The following is a 26,877-nucleotide window of genomic DNA, read 5'->3' as shown; positions in this document are numbered from 1 at the left end:
TTGCTTACCTATGGTCTTATGAGACCATCTAGATGGTCTTTGGAGGTCTCTCTGCTTACCTATGGTCTTATGAGATCGTCTAGATCAGGGGTCCCCAAACTAAAGCCCTCCAAGGTCATTGACCTGGCCCCTGTCCTAAACTTTAGACTTAGGGTTGACCTAAGTCTGAAATGACTTGAAGGCACACAACAACAACAATCTTAATTTTGGACTATTTCATCACAGTCCGGTCCCCCCCAACTGTCTGAGGGACTGTGAATTGGCCCTCCACTTAAAAAGTTTGAGGACCCCTGGTCTAACTGCTTTATTATTTTAATTATGTCTACTTCTTTTTACTTACTGTATATACACGAGTATAAGCCAACCCGAATATAAGCCGAGGCACCTAATTTTACCACAAATAACTGGGAAAACATTGACTCCAGTATAAGCCAAGAAACCAATAAAATTACATTAATTGAGGCATCAGTAGTTTAAATGTTTTTGAATCTTTACATCAAACTGTAATTTAAGATATGACTGTTCAACTCTGATTAAATCATTATTTTCATCTTCTTCAATGTAAATGTGCTTATGTATCCTTTTAATAATAACAGAGTGAAATGATAAATGTAATAATAAAAAGAGGCCCGGGTTGTGGCGCAGGCAGGAGAGCAAGCCAGCTGCAATTAACTGCAATGAATCACTCTGACCAGGAGGTTATGAGTTCGAGGCCCGCTCGGAGCCTATGTTTGTCTTGTCTTTGTTCTATGTTAAAAGGCATTGAATGTTTGCCTATATGTGTAATGTGATCCGCCCTGAGTTCCCTTCGGGGTGAGAAGGGCGGAATATAAATGCTGCAAATAAATAGATAAATAAATAAATAAAACAAATGTAAAAGTGACAACAATAATAGAGTAAAATAATAAATGTAATAATTATTATTAATAGAGTAAAATAATGAATGTAACAATGCCAATAATAATAGAGAAAAATAATAAATATACCATATATACTTGAGTATAAGCCGACTTGAATATAAGCCCACCAGGACCCTCACCCGAGTATAAGCTGAGGTTTTTTTTTCCAGTCCTAAAAAAGGGCTGAAAAACTAGGCTTATACTCGAGTATATACAGTATTTTGTTTTCCTAGAGCTCCTGGGAAGGGCCACCACTGACCGGGTCAACTTGAAGGCCCAGAACAAGAAGCAACCGAGGTGAATCCTTAGCAGTAAAAGGGCTTTCGGCCCAAAGCTTCACCCAGGCATCTCCAAAATCGAATCCAGGTGCGATGGGACTCTGCTTACCTGGAGCACACCCCGCTGGGGACGCTCTCCGGTCTCTGTTCTTCGCAACCGCGATCCCGAAGCCGGTTGACCGGAGAAGTAGGCGTTCCGAGGGAGGGATCCACAACAAGGCAGAGGGAGCGTTGGAACCTGGTTCCGGGCTCCGATTGGCCCTGGCAGAAGGCAGCCTGGCAACGGAACCCTGGGCCTGGCAACCAGTGGGGCAAACAGAGCGGGTGGGGGTCCCAAGGATGTCCCCCGCCACAGGCGTGGGATGAAGAGGCTTCCCAGAGTAGCTACCTTGCCGCTCACCTACCTCTCTCTATTAAATCTGATAGCTGTTGAGTCTCTGGTGGCTTCTCTCTCATTGGGACTAGTAGTATGTTTTATTGATTAGCCCATCGGCCGCATCAAAACATTTGACAAACATATTTGACACATACAGCATACAATCCACAGTACAACAAAACTTAAAATAAGCTGTTAACAAGGGATCAAGATCCCTATCAATATCTGCATCATTATTTATTATTTATTTATTAGCGACATTCATATCCTCCGAAGAGGACTCAGGGCGGTTTACAAGTATATACAGTATAGGTAAAGGTCAAGGTTTCCCCTGATGTTAAGTCCAGTCATGTCTGACTCTGGGGATTGGTGCTCATCTCCATTTCTAAGCCAAAGAGCCGGTGTCGTCCGTAGACACCTCCAAGGTAATGTGGCCAGCATGACTGCATGGAGCGCCGTTACCTTCCCACCGGAGCAGTACCTATTGATCTACTCACATTGGCATGTTTTCGAACTGTTAGGTTGGCAGAAGCTGGGGCTAACAGCTGGCACTTATTCCGCTCCCTGGATTTGAACCTGGGACCTTTTCGCCCGCAAATTCAGCAGCTCAGTGCTTTAACACACTTTGCCACCGGGGCTAGTATATATACATACAATATATTATACGACTACAGTAGAGTCTCACTTATCCAACATAAACAAGCAGGCAGAACGTTGGATAAGCGAATATATTGGATAATAAGGAGAGATTAAGGAGAAGCCTATTAAACATCAAATTAGGTTATGATTCTACAAATTAAGCACCAAAACATCATGTTATACAACAAATTTGACAGAAAAAGTAGTTCAATATGCAGTAATGCTATGTAGTAATTACTGTATTTACGAATTTGGCACCAAAATATCATGATTTATTTAAAACATTGACTACAAAAATACGTTGGATAATCCAGAACGTTGGATAAGCTAATGTTGGATAAGTGAGACTCTACTGTATATTGCAATATTATTAGTAATATTGCATGTAATATAAATATACAATTATAATAGCGAATTATAATTATTACATTGTATTACATCATAATATTGTTATGATCACCCCTAAAGTTTACCCCAATCAATTCCAAATATACAGTTCTCAGCTGAGTCGCTTTATATAGAAAAAGGGCCGTTTTGTATGTTATTTTAGCATTCTGGCCGGCCAATAAAAATGTACAGTAGAGTTCCAGTTATCCGACATATCCAGGTGGGCCGAATGTCAGATAACTGAAACTGTTGGATAATAGGGAGGCCCTATTATCCCTCCTGGCGAGTCTCCTCCCTCCTGGCAAACACCCGACTTGAAGAGGCCCGCTGCTGCCTAGAAAAACTGTTTCTCTAGGCCAGGGGTTCCCAAACTAAGGCCCGGGGGCCGGATGCGGCCCTCCAAGGTCATTTACCTGGCCCCCACTCTCAGTTTTAGACTTCACACAATACCAACAATCCCACTTAACTTGATTATCTCATTACCCAGAAGCAGGCCCACACTTCCCATTGAAATCCTGATAGGTTTATGTTGGTTAAAATTGTAATTATTTTTAAATATTGTATTAATCTTTCATTTATTAATACTGTATTGTGCTATGGTAACAATTGAATATATTGTGTATACATATAATATTGATACTAATATTATAATGTAATACAATATAATACTAATAATTATATACTGTACTAGCTGTGCCCGGCCACGCGTTGCTGTGGCGAAGTATGGTGGTATGGGAAATAAAGTATTGAGGAATTGGTTAAGGTAAAGGGTAAAGGTTTTACCTTACATTAAGTCCATTATAAATGGGTTATATAGCTGCGTGGAAGAGCCTTGAGTCTACACTGCCATATAATCCAGTTAAAATCAGATAATCTGTATTTTATAGGCAGTGTGGAAGAGGCCTAAGTGAGGCCTAACTCTGCCTATCCCCTGGGCTGAGTGGTTTGCTAGCAGACCAAGTGGGCGGAGCTTAGCTTTCTAACTGGCAGCAATTGGATAAAAAACAATTATTCCTCTCCTTCTAATTAGGACTTTATTTTTCTTTTCTTTTTGTTGTATCAACCTAGAGGCGTGGATGAGGGGTTGTGCTACCAAGTGTAGTGTTTCTGGGATGTGTAGTTTTGTTGTTTTGTCCTAGGCCGAAATTTCATAACCATTTTATATATATAGATATACTTGAGTACAAGCCTAGTTTTTCAGCTCTTTTTTTAAGACTGAAAAAGCCCCCCTCAGCTTATACTCGGGTGAGGGTCCTGGTTAGCTTATATTTGGGTCAGCTTATACTTCTGAATATATGGAACGTTTATTATTTTTCTCTATTATTATTGGTATTATTACATTTATTATTTTTCTCTATTATTGTTGCTACTATTACATTTATTTTACTCTATTTTATTATTATAATGTAATACAATATAATATTAATAATTATACAACATAATATTAATTATACATTATATATTAAATGTACTATTACTCATAATATAACGGTAGTGGTAAAGGACAATATAGTAATATATATTGTGCTATGCCAATAATATATTGTATGTACATACTACTTGTAAGCCGCTCTTAGTGCCCTTCGGGGTGAGAGAGGGTAGGGTATAAATGTAGTAAATAAATAAATAGTTGTTGTTGGGTTGGTTTTTTTTTTGCACTACAAATAAGACATGTGCAGTGTGCATAGGAATTTGTTCGTATTTTTTTTTTCAAATGATAATTCGGCCCCTCAACAGCCTGAGGGACCATGAACCGGCCCTCCACTTAAAAAGTTTGAGGACCCCTGCTTTTGGCGGCAACACATAGTGGGTCTCTCCAAGCGCTAGGTGCTTGCCGGGAGGGAAAAGTCTGTGGCGCCAGGCACCTGCTGCGAGTGGAGAGATGCCGGTGCATCAGATAATACGGTGTGTCGGATAAGTGGAAGTCGGATAACAGGAACTCTACTGTAGTCTAGCGTGTCTTTTGTATAATGCATTGTCCGAGGTATTGGTTTCTCTCTTTCTTATACAAGTTGCAACTAAACAGTGTTATGATATGTAAGAAATTAATGAATGTGTGTGTGTGAACTGCAAAATAAGATGCATGAAGCTGATTGGTTAAGCCATGTCTGGAGAGCTGTTAAGCCTGGGAGTTTTTGATACTCTTGCGATTTTGTTCAGGCTTGAGCTAACCAGGTGCAGAGTTAGTTGGAAGAGAGAAGCAGAGAGAGAGAGGCAGAGTTTGAAGTGGGGGTTGGTGGGGACGAGAGAGAGGGCCTTCTCCGTGGTGGCCCCCCGGCTCTGGAACTCGCTCCCCAGGGAAATCAGGCAAGCCCCCACACTGGTAGCATTCAGAAAGAGCTTGAAAACCTGGCTCTTTACTCAGGCCTTTAGTTAAAGATTGCTCATCCCCATAGCAATCTGTATCTGTGACCATTCCTGTACTGGTTTACACTTTTTACCTTTGTCAACTTGATAAAGACACAGGGTCTATTCCCATCCCAATTTGCACTTCCAAGAATTTGCAGCACTTTATCAGTCACCTCGTGTTTACAATATTTATATGGTGCACCTTACCCAGTCTACTTTTACAACCTCTCCATTTTAATCCATGTTTTTATTAGCTCTTGTTGTTAATCCATGTTTTTACTGGCTAATGTTTAAATTTTTATAATTGTGCATGTTTTTTGTCTATTGTTGCGTTTTATATTGCTATTGTTTTTATTTGGGCTTGGCCCCATGTAAGCCGCCCTGAGTCCCCTTTGGGGAGATAGAGGCGGGGTATAAAAATAAAGTTATTATTATTATTATTATTATTATTATTATTATTATTATTATTATTATTATTATTATTATTATTGAAGTGTGCCCTTGCTTCATGAGCTGCTGGAAAGAATTTATCCACATGGACAAAGGAAAGACTATTTTAAATCTCTCATAAAAGGACATTATGTGAGTTGGTGCAACTGAGCACATGGTACATATGTTGTTCTGGATTTAAGGAGAATAAATGACTTCTGTTATCCTGGTTGCAGTCTGCGTCTGAATGATCTTCACGCCTAGAAATACAGTCTGTCATGGCCTTCACATTTTCTCCCTCTATTTGCCAGTTATCAATCAATCTGGTTGCTACCATCTTGGTTTTCTTGATGTTCAACTGCAACCAAGCTTTTGCACTTTCTTCTTTCACGTTGGTGATAAGGCTCCTTAGCTCCTCGTGGCTTTCAGCCATCAGAGCGGTATCATCTGCATATCTAAGGTTGTTAATGTTGCTTCCAGCAACTTTAAGTTCAGCCTTGGATTCAAGCCCCACATGTCGCATGATGTATTCTGTATACAAGTTGATCCACACAGTCAAAGGATTTAGAATAGAACATTATTATTATTATTAACAATATTATATTTAAGGTTACGTGTTTCCCTGAATTCAGCATCCAGCATTTGGAAACAATAAGGTAAAGGTTTCTCCTGACGTTAAGTCCAGTCGTGACCAACTCTGGGGGTTGGTGCTCATCTCCATTTCTAAGCCGAAGAGCCGGCGTTGTCTGTAGACACCTCCAGGGTCATGTGGCCGGCATGACTGCATGGAACACCGTTACATTGGAAACAATAGACATCGACAAAATTACGATCTGCCAACTGCAAAAGGCCACCCGACTGGGATCTGAGCGCATCATCCGAAAATACATCACACAGTCCTAGACACTTGGGAAGTGTTTGACTTGTGATTTTGTGATATGAAATCCAGCATATCTATCTTGTTTGCTGTGTCATAAAATAATAATAATAATGTAATTTATTATTACAGTAGAGTCTCACTTATCCAATACTCGCTTATCCAACGTTCTGGATTATCCAACACCTTTTTGTAGCCAATGTTTTCAATACATCATGATATTTTGGTGCTAAATTCGTAAATACAGTAATTGCTACATAGCATTGCTGCGTATTGAACTACTTTTTCTATCAAATTTGTTGTCTAACATGATGTTTTGGTGTTTAATTTGTAAAATCATAACCTAATTTGATGTTTAATAGGCTTTTCCTTAATCTCTCCTTATTATCCAACATATTCGCTTATCCAACGTTCTGCCGGCCCGTTTACGTTGGATAAGTGAGACTCTACTGTATTAGCAATAGTATAGTTATAATTAAGATTAACAATGATATTAATAATAATAATAATAATATATTTAAGCTTAAGGACAACAAAACCCTATTTCCCCACATTCCCTTTCTTTCTGGGCCGTAGAATAATACAAATAATGTTATTGTTCATTATTATATTATTACTAAGAATATATTTATAATATATTAATAATATGCTGCATCTAAAATATTTCTAACAGGGATAAAAGAAATTTACTAATTTCCAGCCCTATGTACTGTAGAATCTCACTTATCCAAGCCTCGCTTATCCAAGGTTCTGGATTATCCAAGCCATTTTTGTAGTCAATGTTTTCAATATATCGTGATATTTTGGTGCTAAACTGTATAGTAATTACAACATAACATTCCTGCGTATTGAACTACCTTTTCTGCCAAATTTGTTGTAGAACATGATGTTTTGGCACTTAATTTGTAAAATCATAACCTAATTTGATGTTTAATAGGCTTTTCCTTAATCCTTCCTTATTATCCAAGATATTCGCTTATCCAAGCTTCTGCCGGCCCGTTTAGCTTGGATAAGTGAGACTCCACTGTATATTGAGAAATAGATTGGGAAAACGAAAAGAGGGCAGGGAATAAGGAGAAATATCAAGGGTGTAACATGGACAACTGCGCATGCGCGGATGGCTACAAGCCACTCATAGCAGGAGGCTGACACATTCCAGCTCCTCCGCCCCTTTCCACCCGGCGCGTGCGCAGAACGTCTTTGACGGCGTTTCCAATTGGAAAGCGTAACCAACCTTGCTTTTTTGAAGGGGGGAAAATGGAGGCGTTTTGTCCCCGCCTCCTTTGTGACATTGATGGGCGCGTGAGCCGTCCAATAGGCGCGCGGGGGCTTCCAAAGAGTCGTGTGAGGATTGGGGGGGGAGAGGCGGGCCGACGCATGCTGTCCCGGCCTCCTTTGTGACATTGATGGGCGCGTGGGGCGCCCAATGAGCGCGTGGAGGCGTCCAAAAGGCGGCTCCTGAGTGGCGGATTGAGATTGGGAAAGGGGCGGGGCGAAGAGGGTGAGGAGGGCGATCGGTTCGGTTGAGAGGGCCTTTTTTATATTTGGTGTGTGTGTGTCTCCGCCTCAGTGTGGTGCGAGGCAGGCGAAGGGAGAGGAAGGGCGGCATCATGGCGGCGCGGAGGTAGGCCCCGGCCGCGCCATGGAGGACAAGGCGGGCAAGGAGGAGGCCGAGGCGGAGATCCAGGAGCTGCACGGGCCCGAGCACTGGTTCAGCAAGTGGGAGCGGCAGTGCCTGGCCGAGGCCGAGCGCGACGACGAGGGCGCGCTCCCGCCGGGCCTGCAGGGCGACGAGGACGACGACGAGGAGTTGGACGACGACGAGGCCGCCGCCAGCGCCGCCGCCGCCGCCCCGCAACCCGAGCACCGCAAGCAGCAGAAGCTCTGGCACCTCTTCCAGAACTCCGCCACCGCCGTGGCCCAGCTCTACAAGGGTCAGTCGGTCCGTCCGCCGCCTCAGGGAGGGGCCCAAGATGGCCGCCGGGAGGGAGGGAGGGAACGCCGGAAGGGGGGCCCAGCCCTCTAAGGGGGGAGGGAGGGAGGGAAGTGACGTTTCGTTCGCCCCCCCCCCGCCAAAGGGCTCCCCCCCCTCCTTGCCCCTCCGGCACACACGTGTACGCTCCTACAGACGTCCGCAGACACGCGTGTCGCCCTCCACAGGCCTGGAAACGCATTTCGGGCCTGTTTTTTTTTACAAAAAGACTGTGTATGTGTATCTCTCTCCATAGCTCTGCATATAGACATATATATATATATATACACACACACACAGACACACATATCCATGTATGTACATAATGGTGTGTGTATGTGACACACCTATGCTTGTAGGCATATACAGATCATGTATGTATAAGATAGCGATATATATATACACACATGTATGCTTATAGCCATACATATGTATATGAGTGTATGTGTGTCTCTGTGTATATAATGGTGTGTGTGTATCTATCTTTATGTAGGCGTATAATATGTGTGTGTTTATATGCTTGTTGACGTATTTTTATATCCATATGAGTGTGTATGTGTGTCTATATACATACCCACGTATGTATATAATGGTGTGTGTATGTGACACACCTATGCTTGTAGGCATATACAGATCATGTATGTATAAGATAGTGATATATATATATATACACACACACACACACATGCTTATAGGCATATATATGTATATAATGGTGTGTGTGTATCTATCTACATGTAGGCATATATGTATATGTATATCCATATGAGTGTATTATGTGTGTCTATATACATACCCATGTATGTATAAAATGGTGTATGTATGTGTGTGTGTATATATATATATATAGAGAGAGAGAGAGGGAGATATTTATATATCACAATGGTTGTAGGCATGTATATGTATAAGTATGTGTGTCTTTTTTGTGTATGTATATAATGGTATGTGTACATAGATTTGGATGTAATTATGCTTGTATGTATAAGAGTGTATGTCTCACTTTATATATATTTGAGAGTATCGGTGTCTCTATATGCATATTAATACACGAATACAAATATATATGTATGAATGACATGGGCAATCTTTGGCCCTCCAGGTGTTTTGGATTTTAACTCCCACAATTCCTAACAGCCTACCAGTCTGACAGTTTGTCCATGTCATATTTGTTGGAGTTGAAGGCCAAAGCAAAATACCTGGAGGCTGAAGTTTGCCCTTGTCTGAGATAAATATATTTATATATAACATGCATGTAGACATATATGTATACACACACATACATACATGAATACATATACATAGCACGTGTGTTTTATGTATTTGTACGTGTTTTATATAGGGTGTATGTTTGTTTTACATACCTGAGTATTCTGTATGTTTATGTGTGTGTATATATGCACAGATATTTCCATGTATTTATGTAGTAGTTTATATATGTGTATATATAAGTATATAAGCACACACATATTGGCATATATATATGTATACAGTATAGGTATCTATGTGTGTTTTTACAGAAACATGCTAAAGACATGTTACATTCAATAGATGTGTAAATATATAGGCATGTGTACATATGTGTGTGTGTAGTGATACATAAATCATTATAGATATATGAATACACGGCAACGTACTTGACACATATGTACAGATATATGTAATGTAGAAACCATTATAGATATGGAGAGAGGATATGTGTGTGTATCCTCTCTTTCTATGAATATATACATATACACATGTACCGTGTATGTATACTTGTATGTCTACTTGTATGTATGTATATATTCTTTTTTGGGGGGGTTTCTCTTTCCCTCCCCAACTTTTCCTTCCTGAAAGGAATGTGGGGCCTGTGAGGGGAAAGCGGCCTCCGCCCACCGACTGAGCACACAAAATGGCGTGCGGAAGCTGCCTCCTTCCCCTCCCAACAATACAAATGGCAGGAGGATGAGACTGTTTATTTTGGAAAGTGGGGGGGGGGGTGAGAGAGAAGAGAGGCTGAGGTTCCTTTATGCCCCCTGATTTATTCCTTCATCCCCCCCCCCCTCTTTTGTTAGTTTGGATTCCTCCTGTGCATTCGGCTCTTCCCTGTCGGGCCCTTCCACTCACAAAATGGAGGGGGAGAAAGTAGATGAAAAGGGGGGGTTAAGTGTGTGTGTGTGTATCTCTTTGTATTAGAATATTTCTAAAAGCGGTTGTTTTAGATGCGTATGAAATGGGGCCTCCCTTTCCTCCTCCATCTCCCCCCACAACACAGGACAGTTTATGAGCTGCCCTTCATACAGTGAGGTATATGGGAGCTTCCACTGTGCTGTCATTTCCCCTTTTCCCTTCCTCTGAGACTTAGTTGGGTTCGTGGTTGCTTTGTGCTCCTCTTCCTTCTTTCCCTGGCAAAGCCTCCCATTTCCTCCCCTTCCTTCGTCCCTCCCGGCTGGCTGCTGAACAAAATGGCGAAGCTCAATATGGCCGAGGGAGAGAGAGAGACTAGATTTGCATTGATTCCCACTGAAGTGGTTTTTTGAGGGAACTTCAACTCCCAGAAGCCTCAGCAGCCTTGGCCAGTGGTCGGGGGTTCTGGGAGTTGAGGTCCAGGACACCCAGAAGACAGAGGGCCTTTATTTGAGAGGGGATGGGAAGGCACTGAAGGAAGCTGTGAGATGCAAAGGCAGAAATGAAAGATAAGAATTTTCATGTATATCTTTTTGGGACTTCAATTCCCAGGGGCCTCAGCTACCTTGGGCCATGGTCAGAGATTCTGGGAAATGAAATCCAAAACAGTTAGAAGATCAGAGTTTGGGAAGCATTAAACTAGAAGCTGGTTTGAGTGAATGGTGACACACAAAAGCAGACATTAAATACAAAGGTTTTTGTATGTTTTTTAGGACTTCAACTCCCAGAATCCTCAGCTGCCTTGGCCAATGATCAGGAGTTCTGAGAGCTGAGGTCCAAAATGCCTGGAATGCCAGAGTTTGGGGGAATATGCTAGCTGAGTGAATGGTAGTAAGCAAAAGCAGGCCTTAAAACCAAGAGTATTCATGTGTTTTATTTCTCTCTCCACTTTTTCCTCCTTTTCTTCCACTCTCTTCTTTTAAACCCCCTCCCTTCCTTTCGCACAGACCGCGTTTGCCAGCAGCCAGGCCTCTCGCTTTGGGTTCCTTTCCAAAATGCAGCCACTGCTGTCACCAACCTCTACAAAGGTGAGCGGGGATTTGGGGTGGGAGGAAAAGAGGCAAAGTGCCATGGGAGATTTTGAGGGGGAACTTTGAAGAGATAAAAAAGGTCAAAAGAAGGCTGCAAAAGTGCATCAGGGATTGGAGAATGCAGGTTGGCAGGCTGTTTTCATCCCTCTTTGTTCCTGCCTAGCAAAATGGGGTTGGACTGGATGTCCTTGTGGTCTCTTTCAACTCATTCTGTGATTCTCTTCTCAACTGCAAATCCTGTTAAGAAATAAGGCAAATAGCGGGCCTTTGGGTGTGTTCCCTTACATGTGCATGTCTGTCTTGAGTATTATTATCTGTGTGTCTGTCTTGAGTATTATTATTTGCTGTGCAGGCAGTCTTTGGTTGTGGTATCTGTGGTTTTTACGAATTTGATAAATGGTGGCTACTTGTGTTCTCCTAATAGATGTAATTCTGGGTCTTTTTTTAATAACCAGAATCAAATTGGTTAGATAATTCCGCTTCCTTCCTGTTTTGTGTTGATTTTGCGTGCAATTGCTGTGTGCCATGTTAAACACAGAAGCAAAAAGTGATGGAAGTTAGAACAGGCAAAGTCCAGGCCTTTAAGTCATCTGAGTGAGGGTGGCCTTGGGAATTTCGTGGATTTTTCTTGACAAAACTTAATTGATTTGCCATTAACTGGTTCACATTATAGTTTGTAAATAAAGCAGTGCTGTACAGGCGTCTCATGTAGGGGGCTGGTAATTACGCCTTCCCAGTCTGCCATGGATTGGCACCTTATTGGTGTCCATTTCTTCTCTGAAACTTCTTCCTTGATGGTGGGAATCCATTGCAGGCATTCAGTGGCATTAGAATGATGGCACCTCTTTAGTTTCTCCTTCTGAAGAGTCCCATAAGGAACACTATGATGTAAACCCAAACATAGACATCTTCATGGGGATTGAATCAGTAGAACTACTTTGACTGTTCAGTTGACACTTACAGTTGTAGCCTTTAGCATTAGCCCTCCTTAAGTTCAGTTGTCTTTGGCCTCCATTGCTGGTAGACTAGCAACCCCTCCCCAGTTCAAGCACTATTTAGAGTCAGTGACGTTGAAACACTTAAGATGACTTATTATAGAAAGCCATGGCCTGAATCCCATTAGTTGGTCTTCACTAGAGTAGATTCATGGTATCAATTGTTGATTACTGAGTAAATCCCATTGATTCTTTGGGTCTACTCTAAAGGTGGGCGTGTTGGAGTACATGAAAGGCTAGAATGGATATTATGCTGTCCCAGATGCTTTTTATTTCCTTTATTCCTTCAAATCTCATTGGAATACTTATCATTTTATTATATACTTGATAGTCATGCCTCCGTCTTTCAAGTGCCATTTCCTTCTGTGTTTCCTGTTTGTATTTCTGATCCTTAAGTTTAATCCTCATATTGCTCATCTAAGGAATGTAAAAGCGGGCTGTTTTTGCAGATTCTTGAATATTTTGAGACTGTGATGTTGCTCGGTTGAAGTGGTACTGGGACATTCCTTTGTAGTTCAGTTTCTTGGGGCATCCATTCTTCCAAGATCCATAAAACCTGGTGATTAATTACAACATTCACACCGGCCTCCAACAGACAAGATTTCTTTCTCCTATCCTGGACCTTCCACATATGTATAAACCTCCCTTGCTTAGTTTTCCAATATACCTCACAACTTCCGAGGATGCCTGTCATAGATGTGGGCGAAACATCAGGAGAGAATGTTTCTGGAACATGGCCATACTGCCCGGAAAACTCACAACAACCCAGCCATAAAAACTGTTGACCAATGTCCTTGAGAAATCAATCTTACAAGGGAGTAACTTAGAGGTGGATGTTTCTGTGATAAATAAATGTGTATTAAAAGCAGAGTAATCCAGGATGCCTAAAATTGGGGACCTTGACTCCCTAGAATGGGGTCCAGCTTGGGCTTCGGAGGCAAACAACAAGTTTTGGTTTCCTAGAGAGCAAAGTGGCCTTTAGAGCTTGGTGCCTGCTCTGTGTCTGGACTGCAATGGGATGCAAAGACTAGCACAGTGCTATTTATACTGACTTCTAAATGAATGTTGATCTTCCTAATACCCAGTGAACTACAAATCGGTTGGTATTTAGAATGTAGATGACAAGGCACTTAGTTATTTCTAGCTGTTGGAGGGATGGAACCTACTGGAAAGATCGGAGTAAATAAGGCTTATTAGAACTTGTCCTGGTGTTGGGCTGCTAGGCTTCAGTGGATCCATTTGTGATGGACTTGCCTTGCAGTTAGAAGAAGAGGGGCAGAAGTACCTCATGATTTTCTGTCCAATGAGAAAGCTGTGTCCGTTTGTTTCATGACAGACAAGGCAGACCTTTGGTGTTTTAAGACTATTTTAGGACAGGACTTCATGAGCTTCCGCCATCCTCATGCACCTGAGGAAATGAGCCCATGAAGCTTTATACCGAAATAAATTGGGTTAGTCTTGTAGATGCCATGAAATAGTTTTCCTTCCCTTTCTATGACAACAGGAAATCTTGCAAATGCAGGTTCTGTTAGAGCAGAGTATTTAACAGTGGCCTTCTAGATGCTCCTAGCTCAAAGTTCCTATCATCCCTTTCCAGCATTGCTGTTGGAGGGGCTCACGGGAGTTGTAGTACAAAGCATTTAAAGGCCACAGCTTTTTTTCATGTTTAGTGAGTTTGTAGGGGAAGCATTTCCTCCCATCTCATGAGTAACTTCGTGTAGAGCACTAGGTGTAGCTATGCAGCTGGGATTATTCTTGTGTGTGTAGTAGCCGGAATGGAATGCAGGGTTGAAAACAGCAAGCCCTTAGTCATCGCAGGAGGCGTTTGCCAGCTCAGCCAATTGTATTTGTCAGAGCTGTTTTCCTCATTGGCACCACTGCCATTTTGCTCACTTGTCTCGGAGGAAGGGGAGGCTGCAAAAGTCCAGAGAGGCTGCAACCTTGTGCCTCCGGATGGAAAACATGAGGTCGGCTTGCAACGAACCGATTGGGAGAGCCCCAGGGGCCTTGTAGAGCTGCACAATGCATTGGAATTGAGAGGGCGGGATATGGAGCAGGGCAATGAACTATGGTCTGGAAAACCTTCAATTTCTAAAGGAAATACATTAATTGATTCATGAAGTTGATGAGTGAATGTCAATATGGTCTAGAGCTAGCAAAGTCATTCATGTATTCATAAGCAACACAAGTTTGAGCCGAGGTTAGGTGAATTCTGGCTGTTTTGAGATTACGGTTTTTCAAGCAATTATCCTTAGAAAGCATAAGACTCCTTGTATGATTTTTTTTTTCTAAATGGGGATCACAGCTACAACAGCGCAAGCCATTCTAAAGTGAAGAGCCTATTTTTTGGCTGCACATGTGAAGTGATTTGTGTTTCATTTTCAGCAAGAGTGAGCTTAGGAACCTTTACAAAAGCAAAACAAAGTGATGAAAGAACTTATCACCCCTCAGCCAGATCTATCTTTGTGCAAACAGCTTGGTAAACAAAATATTTAATTGACAGGATGATAGATATACAAAAAAGAAAAAAATTACTTGTCTAATTCCTGTACAAGGTTAACAAATGAATGAACAGATTTTTTTTCCTGTTTGAAATGTCAAAGACTCATATTTTATGACTTCATATTCCATTTCACAGGTGAAAAGTTAAAAGAAAATAATTGATCTTACAATGATCTCCCATCACTTTCTACTCCTGTCTGACTCAAATTGCTGGTTTTCTCCTCCATATAGACACATTGGTAATAGTATTACATTGGTAGCAGACAAGGAATGCTTTCCCTTCTGGTTGTTTTGGAGGGTGGGGTGCGGAGGTGTTGGTACCTTTGTGTCCACTTCATGTGTGGAAAAGTATTGTGTCTGAGTGTCAGAGGACCAACTGAAAGATTGATAGAGGAGAGCACAGGTCAGAAAACACTCCACTATGGATATTGAACCAGTATATACGTATAACTTTTCTAATTTTTTAATATAGAAAATAGCCAGCAGTTGCTCAAGTGTCTGGAGAGTCTTGAGACTTGCTTTCTTGGGCTGGGAAGGCCCTGCCCGTGAGTTCCAGTAAAAAGTTCCAATTGCGCCAGAGGAGGCTGGTCCAGTAACCCATATTAACCACAGTGTTTTTCATTGTGAGTCATAGCACTTGGCACCATCCTGGTGCCAGCTGAAATAGCAAAGTGTGTGTCTAAGAGAGGGCAATTTCATAATACAATGCCAGTTTCTTATAGACATCAGTGAGCTAAAGATGTGTGTTAAAGATTTTCCAGGAAGAAAGAGGTGGCATGTACCCCAGTAAGGGGCAAAGCTGAAGTCATACGACTGTAGCTGGTTAAACTGGTAGAATCCGATTGCCACCTGATAAGAATGATGCATGATAGGAAAGCTTTATGAGGAATTCTGATAAAAAAAGGTTTAAGGCAGTTAAGTTCACTAGTTTGCTTGTGGCTTAATATGGTCAGTGAAAATAGGTATTGCGCTTGTTCTCAATGGAGGGGAGAATGCTCTTCTGCTGAAATACTCTAACTGGGCCTTCTGAAGGGTTTGTTTTTCCTTCAGCTTGAGGTGGCACATAACTCTTTGGCTAATATCCTTGCCATTGGGGGTGTGGAGTGTTGTGTTTCACACGGCCCTGAGAACTTGCTGCTTTTCCTCATGTCAGATGCTAAGCTTGTAGTGTGGGTGGCATCCAGGGACAGTTGTGTGCTCAGTTGTATAGGATGTGTGAGTCGGAAGAACCTCATTGCGTTAGCTGGCTTTGGCAGCTCCTGTCCTGCCTCATGAGTGGCTCATCTTGCTTTTAAGCAACTCGATAACATGAACGTCTAGCCAAAATAACTGGAACGTGAAGCTGACGGCGCTGGCGTATAGGCAGAGGGATTAAGCTGTTGTTTTTCTAGGCAATTGCTGGGTAGTAGGCAATCACATATTTAATACATTGAGATAGATATCAGCAGAGTGTTAATGCCTTAGTTGGAGAAGTTGCCTGCTAATCGATATGCACCCCCCACATTGCACCATCACAGCCTTGGTTCCTTTTTCTCTGGACTCCTGCTCTGTTGGACTACAGTCACCATCATCATTGACAATCATGGAGTCAGATTCCCAAAGCCCTGAGCCTTTTTTTCATGCTCAGTATTCTGAACCACCCTAAGCGCTCCCTTTTCCCTAGGAACTTTGTCCTGCATCTAATCCCCTATCTCCAGCTGCCCCTCTGAGGTTTCTGCCTGGTTGCTTGATCCTTGTGGATATGTCAAAGACCCTCCAAGCAGAAATTGGACCTCCTCTTTCTCTCCTTCCCTTCTCCGTATTCAGTGCCTTGCCAGATTATATTGTGTTTTTCATTGCATTATGAAAATAGTGTGATTTCTTTTCCTTTCCCTGGACATATTTCACTTCCGCTATCTTCTTCCCTCAAACCTCTTCTCTTTGTCTCACCTCCCCCCCCCCCCCCCCCAATTCTGCCTGCTGTTCTGATCATGTGATATGTCTCTGTAAATGATGTCATTGGCTTCTGTCTTTTCAGCCTCTTGCCAATGCCTTTTCCTTCCTGTATCTTCCTCTTTGTGTGTGATTGTGCTCCAACACATCCTTAGTGACCTTTGTGGCCTAGTCCTTGCTTGCCCTTGCTCTCCTTTCCCCACCATTCTGCAAATGTTCCTTCTTTTGCACAGACAATGTGTGAGACTATAAAAGGTGGAAGATTACATTCTTTATTTTCCAGGAAGGCAGTCAAAAGTTTTGAAAAATACGGAGGAAGAATATTATTTTAGTCCCTTTCCCAGGTTGAAAATCACTTTGTTGCTTCAGGAGCTTTAAATGTGTCCAAGCTGAAATGTTAGCAATGTAACATTATAAATACAATGTTCGCAATCTTAAAACTAATGTTTACTCAGTAATTACAAACAGAATGTACTTTTTGAAAGGTTTGTTTCTTTGTTATCAATAGGGCGACAGCGTCTTGATATTTAACAAACATTTTTGCTCATTGTTTTTGCTAATTTAATAAGCGGTAGAGAAAAAAAGTAAAAAGAATCAGTATTAACAAAACAAATGAATCTGCTTTGTCTCTTTTAGTCCTATGTATCAACAAGCAGACATTAAACACTGGCGCTCATAAGAATAACCAGGGAAAGGAAAACAAGGCCAGGAAACGCAGTAACCCAATGTGGTGTAATCTTAAGAGAAAGTATTTCTGTTATATAGCTTTTAGGAATGATTTTGAGGGAATTATATGTGAACATTTTGCCTTAAAACATGTATCCTTCCAGTTCATTTCTCCCTATTATTCCTGGAAAAGGTTGAAGAGCCTGTGAGTATCTATTCATAAAAGTGCAGAGATGTCTTTTGCTTCCATTCATCTCATTGATTGCCTTGCAAAGAGATCTTGCAGGAATGCCCTTGGAAGTGGTGTGTGGTCAATATCCCATTGTGGCTTTGTGTTCAAAGTCACAATGTGGCATTTACTGGTGGCAGATAATACTCCTTCCTCCTTCGAAAGCATGCAAGTGACTGGCAGATTGCATCTGTTTGCTGGTCACCTGTCCTTCCTTCTCATCGTCCCTGCTGCTGTTGTGACACTTCTAAAGCTCACCTGATTGCCAGGTTTAAATATTTGGAAGGCTGTATAAGGAAGAGAGAGCACTCTTGATTAGGAAAAACTTCCTAACTGTGAGAGCTGTTCAAAGGTAGAATTCTCTGCCTTGGATACTGGTGAAAGCTGCTTCTTTGGAGACTTTGAAGCAGAGGTTGGGTGGCCATCTGCCAGGGGTACTTCGATTGTGCTTTTCCTCCCTAGCAGAGTGGGGTTGGACTAGGTGGCCCATGCAGTTTGTTCCAGCTCTATATTTCTATCTGACCACACCAGCTGCAGGCTTCAAATTGTGGTGTCGTTCTTGTGGAATCCCTTTGAGCCTCTTTAAAGCCAAGGGTGAATGCATCCCTTTTGGAGAGGTCCCCTTTAACAGTGTCCCCTCTCTCCTTCCAGAAAGCGTGGATGCCCACCAGCGGAGTTTTGATGTGGGAATACACATTGGATACCAGCGCCGCAACAAGGACGTCTTGGCGTGGGTCAAGAAGCGCAGAAGAACAATCCGCCGAGAAGACTTAATCAGTTTCCTGTGCGGGAAGGCACCTCCTCCGCGGAACTCTAGAGCTCCCCCAAGACTGACTGTAGTATCCCCTAGCCGGGCAGCTTCCACAGAAACAAGCCCCTCGGTTGAGACGGACTTGCAGCCCTTCCGAGAAGCCATAGCCCTCCATGGTAATGTCGCTGGTATGGCAGGGATGGGAGCTGGGAAAAGGCTCAAAACGCCCACCGTAGGGATGGCATGTTGGGGCCACTATGAGGCTAATGCGGAATAAAAAATAAGAGGCAGTTCAGGGGGGAGGGAAATATAGAAACATTTTTGAGATGATCTGGTTTTCATTTTAGCATGAGCTGTTATGAATACAAAGTTCTGATGCTGTATTTCCTCTTACGTAAAAATTTTCTTGTTACAAGCTTTTTAGAAATGCTTCTGAAGCAAGAAAGATACTCACATCGCCATACATTTTCTTTTTTTCTGGTGGAAAAATGCAGCTGTCTTGTCCTAGTTTTATCTGTCTTTCTGGGCTTTAAGATCTTCCCAAAGCCATCCCAGAAGAAAAGTGTATACAGATAAGAAGTTGACATGCTCAGTGGGTTGCAAATTTGGATTGGTATGAAGACTGCCTTTCAGTTGTTCTTAGACTTTCACAGAGCCTTCTCACAAAGATAGTTTCGAGATTTAGTTTAAATGTAATTTGTAACCCGATAGCTCCAGCATCTTGGAGTTGCAGCACCCACTGACTTGTGTTGCATTGAAGTGCTTACTGTTCCCTGTTTGCTGATGGAGTGCTTTGTTTCTTAGCCATGCATTTGGGACCTGGTGTCAGCTGGGAAGAATTGAAGGCTTGTGCTATATTCTAGGGGCATCTTGGATTTCATTGTTGAATGGGAAAGCTACTTTCCTTAAAATACTTCTCTTTTCTTGTTCCAGTGCAGAACTATAATGAAAATAGCTAAGTGTTGCTGACAGACATACTCAATTTGGAAGTTCTGGCTATGCCCACTGAAATAGAAGGAGTAGAAATCCTTCACATTCAATAATATAAATTGTTATTAATAGAATAGTTTGTGGAGGACAGGTTTGTACTGAGAACTGTGACGTTCAGGAATAGACATTGTCAAACTGCTGTTGGTGTAATAATAAAATCATTAGATCTCTTTTCAGAGAAATAGGTTTTATCTTGGCATAAGCTGGATCCTCAACATAGCTTTGGCACCTAGACCCAAAGTAGAATGGACTGCTTAATGGTGCCTGCAGTGCCGGATTTAGAATTCTGTTCAGGGGGGCTCATCTTCCTGCCAAATTCTAAATTTGAAGGCGTTCGCTTTCAGAGTGATTCCAGACATAACGATAGAGTTGATATTCTATGGGAGTGTGCCACAAAGCAGGGAATGTAGGCCTACTGGGCCTACTTCCTTTAGTAAGTAAGGGGCCTCATAACTTAACTAGCACAGGACCTCATTTGTCCTAAATCCGGCACTGGGTGCTTGTTTCCTATGTTAATGGAGTCCCCCCTCCCATGAGATGCATTCTTGGTTTCAAACTCTTCAGGCCAAGGAATAGTCAAGTGAGAAGAGAAATCTTAAAGATAAGTACTGCTTCTCCTTTTATTTGGTTTACTCTCCTGGCTCTATGGCTTCAATACCTTAAAGGCTCCAAACCCTGTTTGATCTTGGAAGCTAAGTAGGGCCAGCCATGGACAGCACTTGTATGTGAGATTGTTAGTAGATACTGTTGCTGTAAACTATATTTCAAGAGCAAGGAGGTGGCAGAATTCACTTCTTGAATATTTATTGCCTTAAAAAAAACCCTAAGAAATTGCTGGGGTGACTAAGTCAGTGTGAGATTTGAAGGCACATGCAGATATGCTCTGGCTCTGTGGACTATCTGGTTGTCCCATTAAGTTCCATCCCTGAAGTACTCACTTACATCCCCTTTGATTTATTAGATCAAAGTCTTGCTGGGACTCACAGATCTATCTGTGTATGATAAAGAGCAGTGTATTCCTGGCAGAACGTCCTCTTGTGTCTTGCTCTCCAGTCTTCTCGGGGGTCTGATAAGAATGGAAGGAATTGCAAAACTAAGCCTTCTCTGGGTGCTTAGAATGGCAGAGTGTCCTTCTGGTCCCATAGCAAAATGGGAGAGCTGGAAGAAATGCCTCTCACAAGCAAATGAGGGCTCCCCCCCCCCCCCCGGCAAATGTAGCCCTCTTCTTAGTTGCGTATTGGGTATGTGTTTCTTCTGAAATGATGGAAAGGCGCAGGGGTGGATCTTAACCTCCAGCAGAGAAGAAACCATCAAGTTTCGTTTTCCTCATCTCAGTTCAGGATTTCCGAAGCAAGGTTCGGCGCTGCCAGTCTACTTCTGGGTATCTATCTATTTATCTGTATGTATATACACACACATACTTACAGGGATATGACTCAGAAGGAGTTTGACTTCAGGTTTTTCAGGTTTGTCTTACGCGTTAGCGATGAGTATGAGTCTAAAAGGTCTTGGGCCAGTTGGATCTGACAGAACTGAAATGGCCAGGACTGTCTGGATGACTGGAGAGGCATTGCTTTCAGTCTGTATCTGTAGTAATCTGTAGTGAAAACTCTGCCAACTGGAGGAGTAGCCTGTTGGTTTGAGACTCACATCAAGACCCACTTAAGGCATGGGTCTGCATCCATTTGAGGTTTATGTTCCATTTGGGAGGTGTTGCATGGTGCCAGGTTTTTTTCTTGGAGTTCTTGCAGGCTATTGAGTCTGGGTATCTTTCACTCAATCTGTCTACTATATAGCTATCTGTATCTAAACACTGTAGCAGGTGGGTGGGGTGATTATTATTTACACCAAGTAGGGTAGGTACTCTAGTGCCATTTGGCCTTATTTAAAAACATTACAACATCTCTGGAGGATCTTACATAGTCAAATATACTGTGAAACGCAGGCCTTAAAAGAAGTTTGTTTATATAGTAAACACTAAATTTGAACAGCTGCTTTGGATATTGCCATGTCCCCTTGCAATTCTGTCCTCCTCTTTGAACAGCAAAACTTCATGCTTTATTGAAATGTTTGCCATCCTGTGGGCATTTTTAATTAGCCGCCAGTGGCCATCTATGCACTACATTGATGTGTTTTTTCAGGGAAACGTTGGCCTGGAAAAAATGCAGTCTTGATTTAAATATAAGATTCAAAGCGATTCAAAGTTTTATGTGAAAGAAATATTTAATTGGAATATTTGTAATAACTTAGAGAATAATGTATACTTTAAGTTTGATTAAAATGTCTTTGCTTCAATTAATTTTCCTGGGATTCTGCCTTTCCAGAAGTGTCCCCTATAGTTTCCAGACCTGCCATAAATAGGTGACCCAAATAGAGCGTCTCAGGCTCTAAAAGTACTGCAGGAGCTTCTGTGGGCAACTCTTCATCAAGTGCCTCTGGCTACACATCTACCCAGTGGCTCAGGTTTCTTCCTTCTGCTACACTTTTGGATTCAGACCTAGCACATGTCTGTCTTTTTGGTCCTGTCTGTATCCCGTTTCTTCATTGCTGGCTTGCAGGGATCTTGCAGGCCAGCTACTGTTGGCACCCATTCAGTGCCATTGTAGCAGCCGTTAGATAGGACAATTCAGCTGTTTAATGGAGCAGGGATTTCTGAGCTCTGCAGAGCATGACACAATTTCATCTCAGTGGTTTTGGACCCATGAGTCGGGTTGGATTTCTTGGGAGGGCTCAGCCCAACTCAATCTGTGCAGAAATCATTCCCTGATTTCAGGACAGCTTTGGAGAAGGGTAACACAAGAAATCGCCCCCAGATAGATGATGCCTGAGCTGAATCTGACTATTGACAAAGCTGAGCGTGGAGCCTCCCTGTTGGTGAACTGTTAGATTGGTATGTTGAGGGTCGTCTGGACTATGGGGCTTGAGCTGTCATCGGCTGGGAAGGCATCCACTTTGCTACTGTTCTAGCAGGGAATAAAATAGTGGATCAGGTTATGCAAGCTGTTTGTGCCTTTCGGTCATGGTGAAAGGAATGGTACCGGTTTTTTTCTTTGCATTGTACCAGCCAGTTTGTTGTGTTTTCCTTGCCTAGTCATCAGTGTGTTTGAAGATGCATCCAATGGTTTGCCTTTCTTTTTGTAATACCACGTGACCTTACTTTCCCCAGAAAAGCCATCTCTTTATCTTTCATAAAGAATTTGCTTCAGTCTTGGGGAGTCTTCTGGCTGCAAATCATTGATGGGCATGCAATGAGTTTTACAAATGGCTTGTTTATCTCTGGTCTAGACCAGAAGCTGAAGTCTAGGGAACTCAAACATCTACATCAGTCTTGGCCTCATACAACACAAGACAGTATGGGCCTTTCTTAAAGCATCCGGTTTGTGTAACTAGAATAACCCAAGAGGCTTAAGCAAGCGGCTAAAATACTTTAAAGTTCCTCAACACTTTGCACAACATTGTATGTCACCAAGGCAACCCAGAGCTTGGCTCTTTTCCCAGAATTTCCTGTATGGGGCACTGAAATGGGAAATGAGAAATCTGGAAAGGATTTTGTTGTCCATCGGATGCTGACGGAAGCCAAGTTCACCCAGGCTTGGCATTAAAGGGTTGCCTGACCTATCTTGAGAGAGGGGCCACTTCTTTCGCCCCATGTTTTCTCTACACATCTGTGTTCTGGGGCTTGCCTTGTGCTCAGAAAAGGAGGTATGTTCCTGAGAAGTATTAGTCTCACAAGAAAGGTGATAGGAGTAGAGGAAGGTAGGCAGGCAGACAGAGATGCCAGCAGACAGATGCCAGTGGGGGAAGAAAGGCTTTCCCTGCCAAATAACTCACCCACCCATTTAAGTCCTTGATGAGGACTACAACCTTGTGCAGTTTAGGTGGGGTTATCCTAGTCTACATTTCTATTGTGTGAAAGGTCCCGAGGAGTGGGTTCTGAAAATCAATGCTGCTGTCCTCCTAACAACTGCTTCTCCTCCTCCTCCCTCTCTCCCTGTAGGTCTCAGTGGCGCAATGGCGAGCATCAGTGTGCGCTCGAGCACCCCAGGCTCTCCCACTCACGTGAGCAGTGGCTCCAATGGGAGCCGGAGGAGAAACGGACTCCATGACGTTGACTTGAACACTTTCATATCCGAAGAAATGGCACTCCACTTGGACAATGGTGGAACTCGAAAGCGTACCTCAGCCCAGTGCGGCGACAGCATTACGGACTCTCCGACCCATAAACGCAACCGGATGATCTAAGCGGCGGACCCTTTCTGTGCCCCTCCTTTGCCCTCTTCTTCCTCCCCTGATCCCCTCCGCCATGCTGCTTGAAAGCCACCGGACCCTCAGCAGCCTGCTGGGAAAGCAACACAACCTGAGGCTCTCTCCTCCCAAGTCATAGAAAAAGAAAGAGATAGAGAAAGAAATCAATATTTGCCATAAAGGAAAGCTTGCCTACTGACTAGAGTCTTCTCCTGACTTCGGCTTCCTACAAATTAGATTCTTTAGCAGAGGACTTCCAGCGTTGTGTCGTGGCTGGAGAAGCCCATCGCAGGCAGAACGGGCACCTGTTCCGAGGCGAAAAGTGACCTTACTTGTTACTCTCAAAGGGAAAAAAAAGGAAATATCAGACATTTATTTGGTAATAGACATGCTTTTTTTGTCCTTTATTTCCTGCCGTGTTTAAGTATTTTCTTCAGTAGTATGGCCCTTTTGGCAACAGTGTCAAAAACATGACTTGGTGTGACAGAACCTGCGGGCTTCCTTTAAAAAAAATGAATATATGTGCATATTATATAGATAGATATGCATATTATATATGTCTTATAATATGCATATATGTATACGTATATTATAAGTTATAATATGCATATATATGTTTTAGGGAATATATGGTATATATATTCCCTAAAAAGCTCTAACAGGCACATTATTTCTTACATAGTAAGTATGCAAGTTATATACTAAGTTCTGGCCAGTTGCTTCTGCAGTTTGCAGCTGCTGTGTATAAAAGATGGCCGTGGATCGGATACTAAACCAGGCCAGAAAAGCTCTCCGTTGGGTTTGTTTTGCGCGCGGTCACTTTGAAATTGCGGCACCGGTTTCTTCTCTCCCATTCCCCCCCCCCCCCCCCCCCCCCAAGAATTTTTACATTGCAAATTACTTTTTTGGTGGATACGTCTTTATTACCATTTGAGTTTTCTCTTGATAACAAATGTCCGAACTCCTCACAAATGTCAGAAAAAGAAAGAGAGATTGAGAAAAGCCTTGGTGACCCATCGTGGTTCTGTAGTGGTAGAACGTGGGCTTAGGTACGACAGATATGTATTGTATGTTTTTTCTTAGGACAAGGAATTAACTTGCGCGGAATCAGTGGATGGGAAAAAGGGTGGGTGGAAGCAGAGAAGAACATTGGATGGTGTTTCTTCTATTTTTGTTGAGCTGCTTTCATAAACAGCCACCCCGAGGCTTGTGCGGCACTGCTTTCTCTTGCGTTTGGGGGCATTTTGCAGTCCTATGAAAGGAATGGCACACATGGGGTCGCTTCGGTGGAAGATGTCCCAAAAGCTTAGCCAGAAGCAGGAAGAAAAGGCATAGTCCCCTTGGCCTTCGTTGGCTGCCTCTGGCCAAGCTGGTTTGGGAAATCTCCCTTTTTTCTTTCGGAGTCAGACATTGGCTCAATAAGAAGGCTTAAATGTGGAGCCAGGGTAAATAGGGCTTGACTTTGAACCCTCCACTTTTTGGGGAACAGGGAGAGCACAGAAGGGGATTGCAGACAGAGGTTGGAAGAGGAGTTGTAAGAATGCTGTTTTGGGTTTGTTGCCCTGCAACTGGATAGTCAATTTTAAGTGGTCCTTGTCATTGGACTTGGAGCGTAGGGATAATCCTCCAACTTTTGCGGCCATAAATACACATTACGAAAAGCACCTTCTTTCCCCCCTCAGTTGGCTTTACAGAGCTTCTTAAAGTCTTGCTTTTGCGGGGGTTTCTTAAACATCTCTCGGGCAGAAAGTCTAGCTGTTTGTGAGAAAACAAGAAACGCCTCGCATTCCTGGCATGGTTTTAGAAGGATAGGGCCAGCCGTTTGCCCATCAGGAGACATTTGTAGTTCTTGGATCATAGACTTCTAAATCTCTCTGGATTTGCACTGAAGTTTGCTGTGTGCCACAGTGGTTTTTAAAGCCGTGGGTTGCCCCAGGAAAGTAACTTCTTCCACCAAAAGAAAAAGGCAGAAGGGAATCTGGAGTTTGGAAAGAGAAGGTCTTCATTGGAGCTTGTGTTTTTGATAGTGGTCGGACTGGAAGGGACCGATAGTTTCCTATTCCCCTTCTGCTCTTCCTTTGAGGAACTTCCTAGGTATACGGAATGTGAGTAACAGATGGGTTTTGGGGGGATTTCGATAAAGACTTGGAGGGGGGCTTATTTCTTCCCAATCTGTGATCAGTTTATTCTGCCATAATTCACACGAGATGACGGGATGCGATAAAGTCGCTGGCAAAATAGATCTCGTCATGTTGGAGTCCTCCTCCTGCTTCTCCTCCTCCTCCAGAACCTCCCAAATAGAAATGTAATACTTCCTGTGTGTTCATTCATAGCTTTGGAAGCTTTGCTTTTTATTTCTTTTCAGTCTTGCCTCTTCTGAACAAAAGTTTTGGCCGAGTGTTTTTATATCATTTTTTGGTGCCATTGATTTTTTTTTGGTTCTGTTTGTAAAGAGAAAAACAAAACAGGCTTTGGTCTCCGCTCATGGTGTGCTTCTGAGTCTGCAACAAGGTTCATTTTTACTGCTCCCCCTCCCTTTAAATCTCCTGATAACACGCTGCTGGAAATGACCAGCCTCCTGCCAAAATCCAGCTCGGACACAGATGTCAATAAAAGCTCGGACATGGGATATTTCCTCTTTGCGTCACATTGGTTTTGACTTGCGGAGGAATTCTCTTGGTTTGGCTCTTGGGGTTTGGTTTGGGGCCGAATAAGTCTGCCGTTCCACTGTTTTCTTTTCTCTGAATCTGACTCGATTGAACGAAATGCCTTCTGGTGATCCTTTGTCTCATCTCTTTTCCCTCCCTTCTCCAATGTAAACCAAACTTAACATGAATGTGGGGCAGATTTTTACATAATAGTGTATCCTGCATTGAAGCTGAGCTTGGCTTGCAGATTACTAAAAATTCAATTTAAAATATTAAAAATAAAAAACACTTGAGCTATAGTGAAGTAATGCAAAGCTGATCCCCTTTCCCCTCCCTTTGTCTGGAACTGAACTCCCGCAAATCCTCAAATGTGACTTACCCTGCTGGAGAAATAGATACCTTTTTAAATCCCCAATAAAATCAAATCAAATACAACCAAATGCTTGTTGGCTTGTTTTAATTCATTTTTCCTTCCCCTCCCTGCTTTGTTCTAGGTTTTGTGGCATCACTGGAAAA

General features: G+C 42.6%; 2 protein-coding genes across 2 annotated transcripts in view; one reads left to right on the top strand and one right to left on the bottom strand.

Annotated features, from left to right (window-relative positions):
- usp7 (ubiquitin specific peptidase 7) overlaps nt 1-1,377 on the bottom strand; it is a 50,801-nt gene extending 49,424 nt beyond the window's left edge. Inside the window, exon 1 of the mRNA XM_062964323.1 lies at nt 1,287-1,377. The gene's annotated coding sequence lies outside the window, so the exon portion shown is untranslated. The remainder of the gene's footprint in view (nt 1-1,286) is intronic.
- A 6,499-nt stretch (nt 1,378-7,876) lies between these two features.
- On the top strand, nt 7,877-26,801 carry hapstr1 (HUWE1 associated protein modifying stress responses). Its single transcript, XM_062964326.1, has 4 exons — nt 7,877-8,168; nt 11,320-11,400; nt 18,379-18,654; nt 23,466-26,801. Exons 1-4 carry the CDS (start codon nt 7,877-7,879, stop codon nt 23,708-23,710), a joined length of 894 nt encoding a protein of 297 aa, XP_062820396.1. The 3' UTR covers nt 23,711-26,801.
- Nucleotides 26,802-26,877: the final 76 nt, after the last annotated feature.

The sequence above is a fragment of the Anolis carolinensis genome, unplaced genomic scaffold (assembly GCF_035594765.1).
Source record: "Anolis carolinensis isolate JA03-04 unplaced genomic scaffold, rAnoCar3.1.pri scaffold_13, whole genome shotgun sequence".
In the NCBI taxonomy this organism is placed as follows: Eukaryota; Metazoa; Chordata; class Lepidosauria; order Squamata; family Dactyloidae; genus Anolis; species Anolis carolinensis.
This window is presented reverse-complemented; position numbering and strand designations above follow the sequence as displayed.

Coding starts and splice junctions, on each gene's coding strand:
- hapstr1 (XM_062964326.1), top strand. CDS start 7,877: ATGGAGGACAAGGCGGGCAAGGAGGAGGCCGAGGCGGAGATCCAGGAG. Junction 8,169..11,319: donor CGTGGCCCAGCTCTACAAGG/GTCAGTCGGTCC, acceptor CCTTTCGCACAG/ACCGCGTTTGCCAGCAGCCA. Junction 11,401..18,378: donor TGTCACCAACCTCTACAAAG/GTGAGCGGGGAT, acceptor CTCTCCTTCCAG/AAAGCGTGGATGCCCACCAG.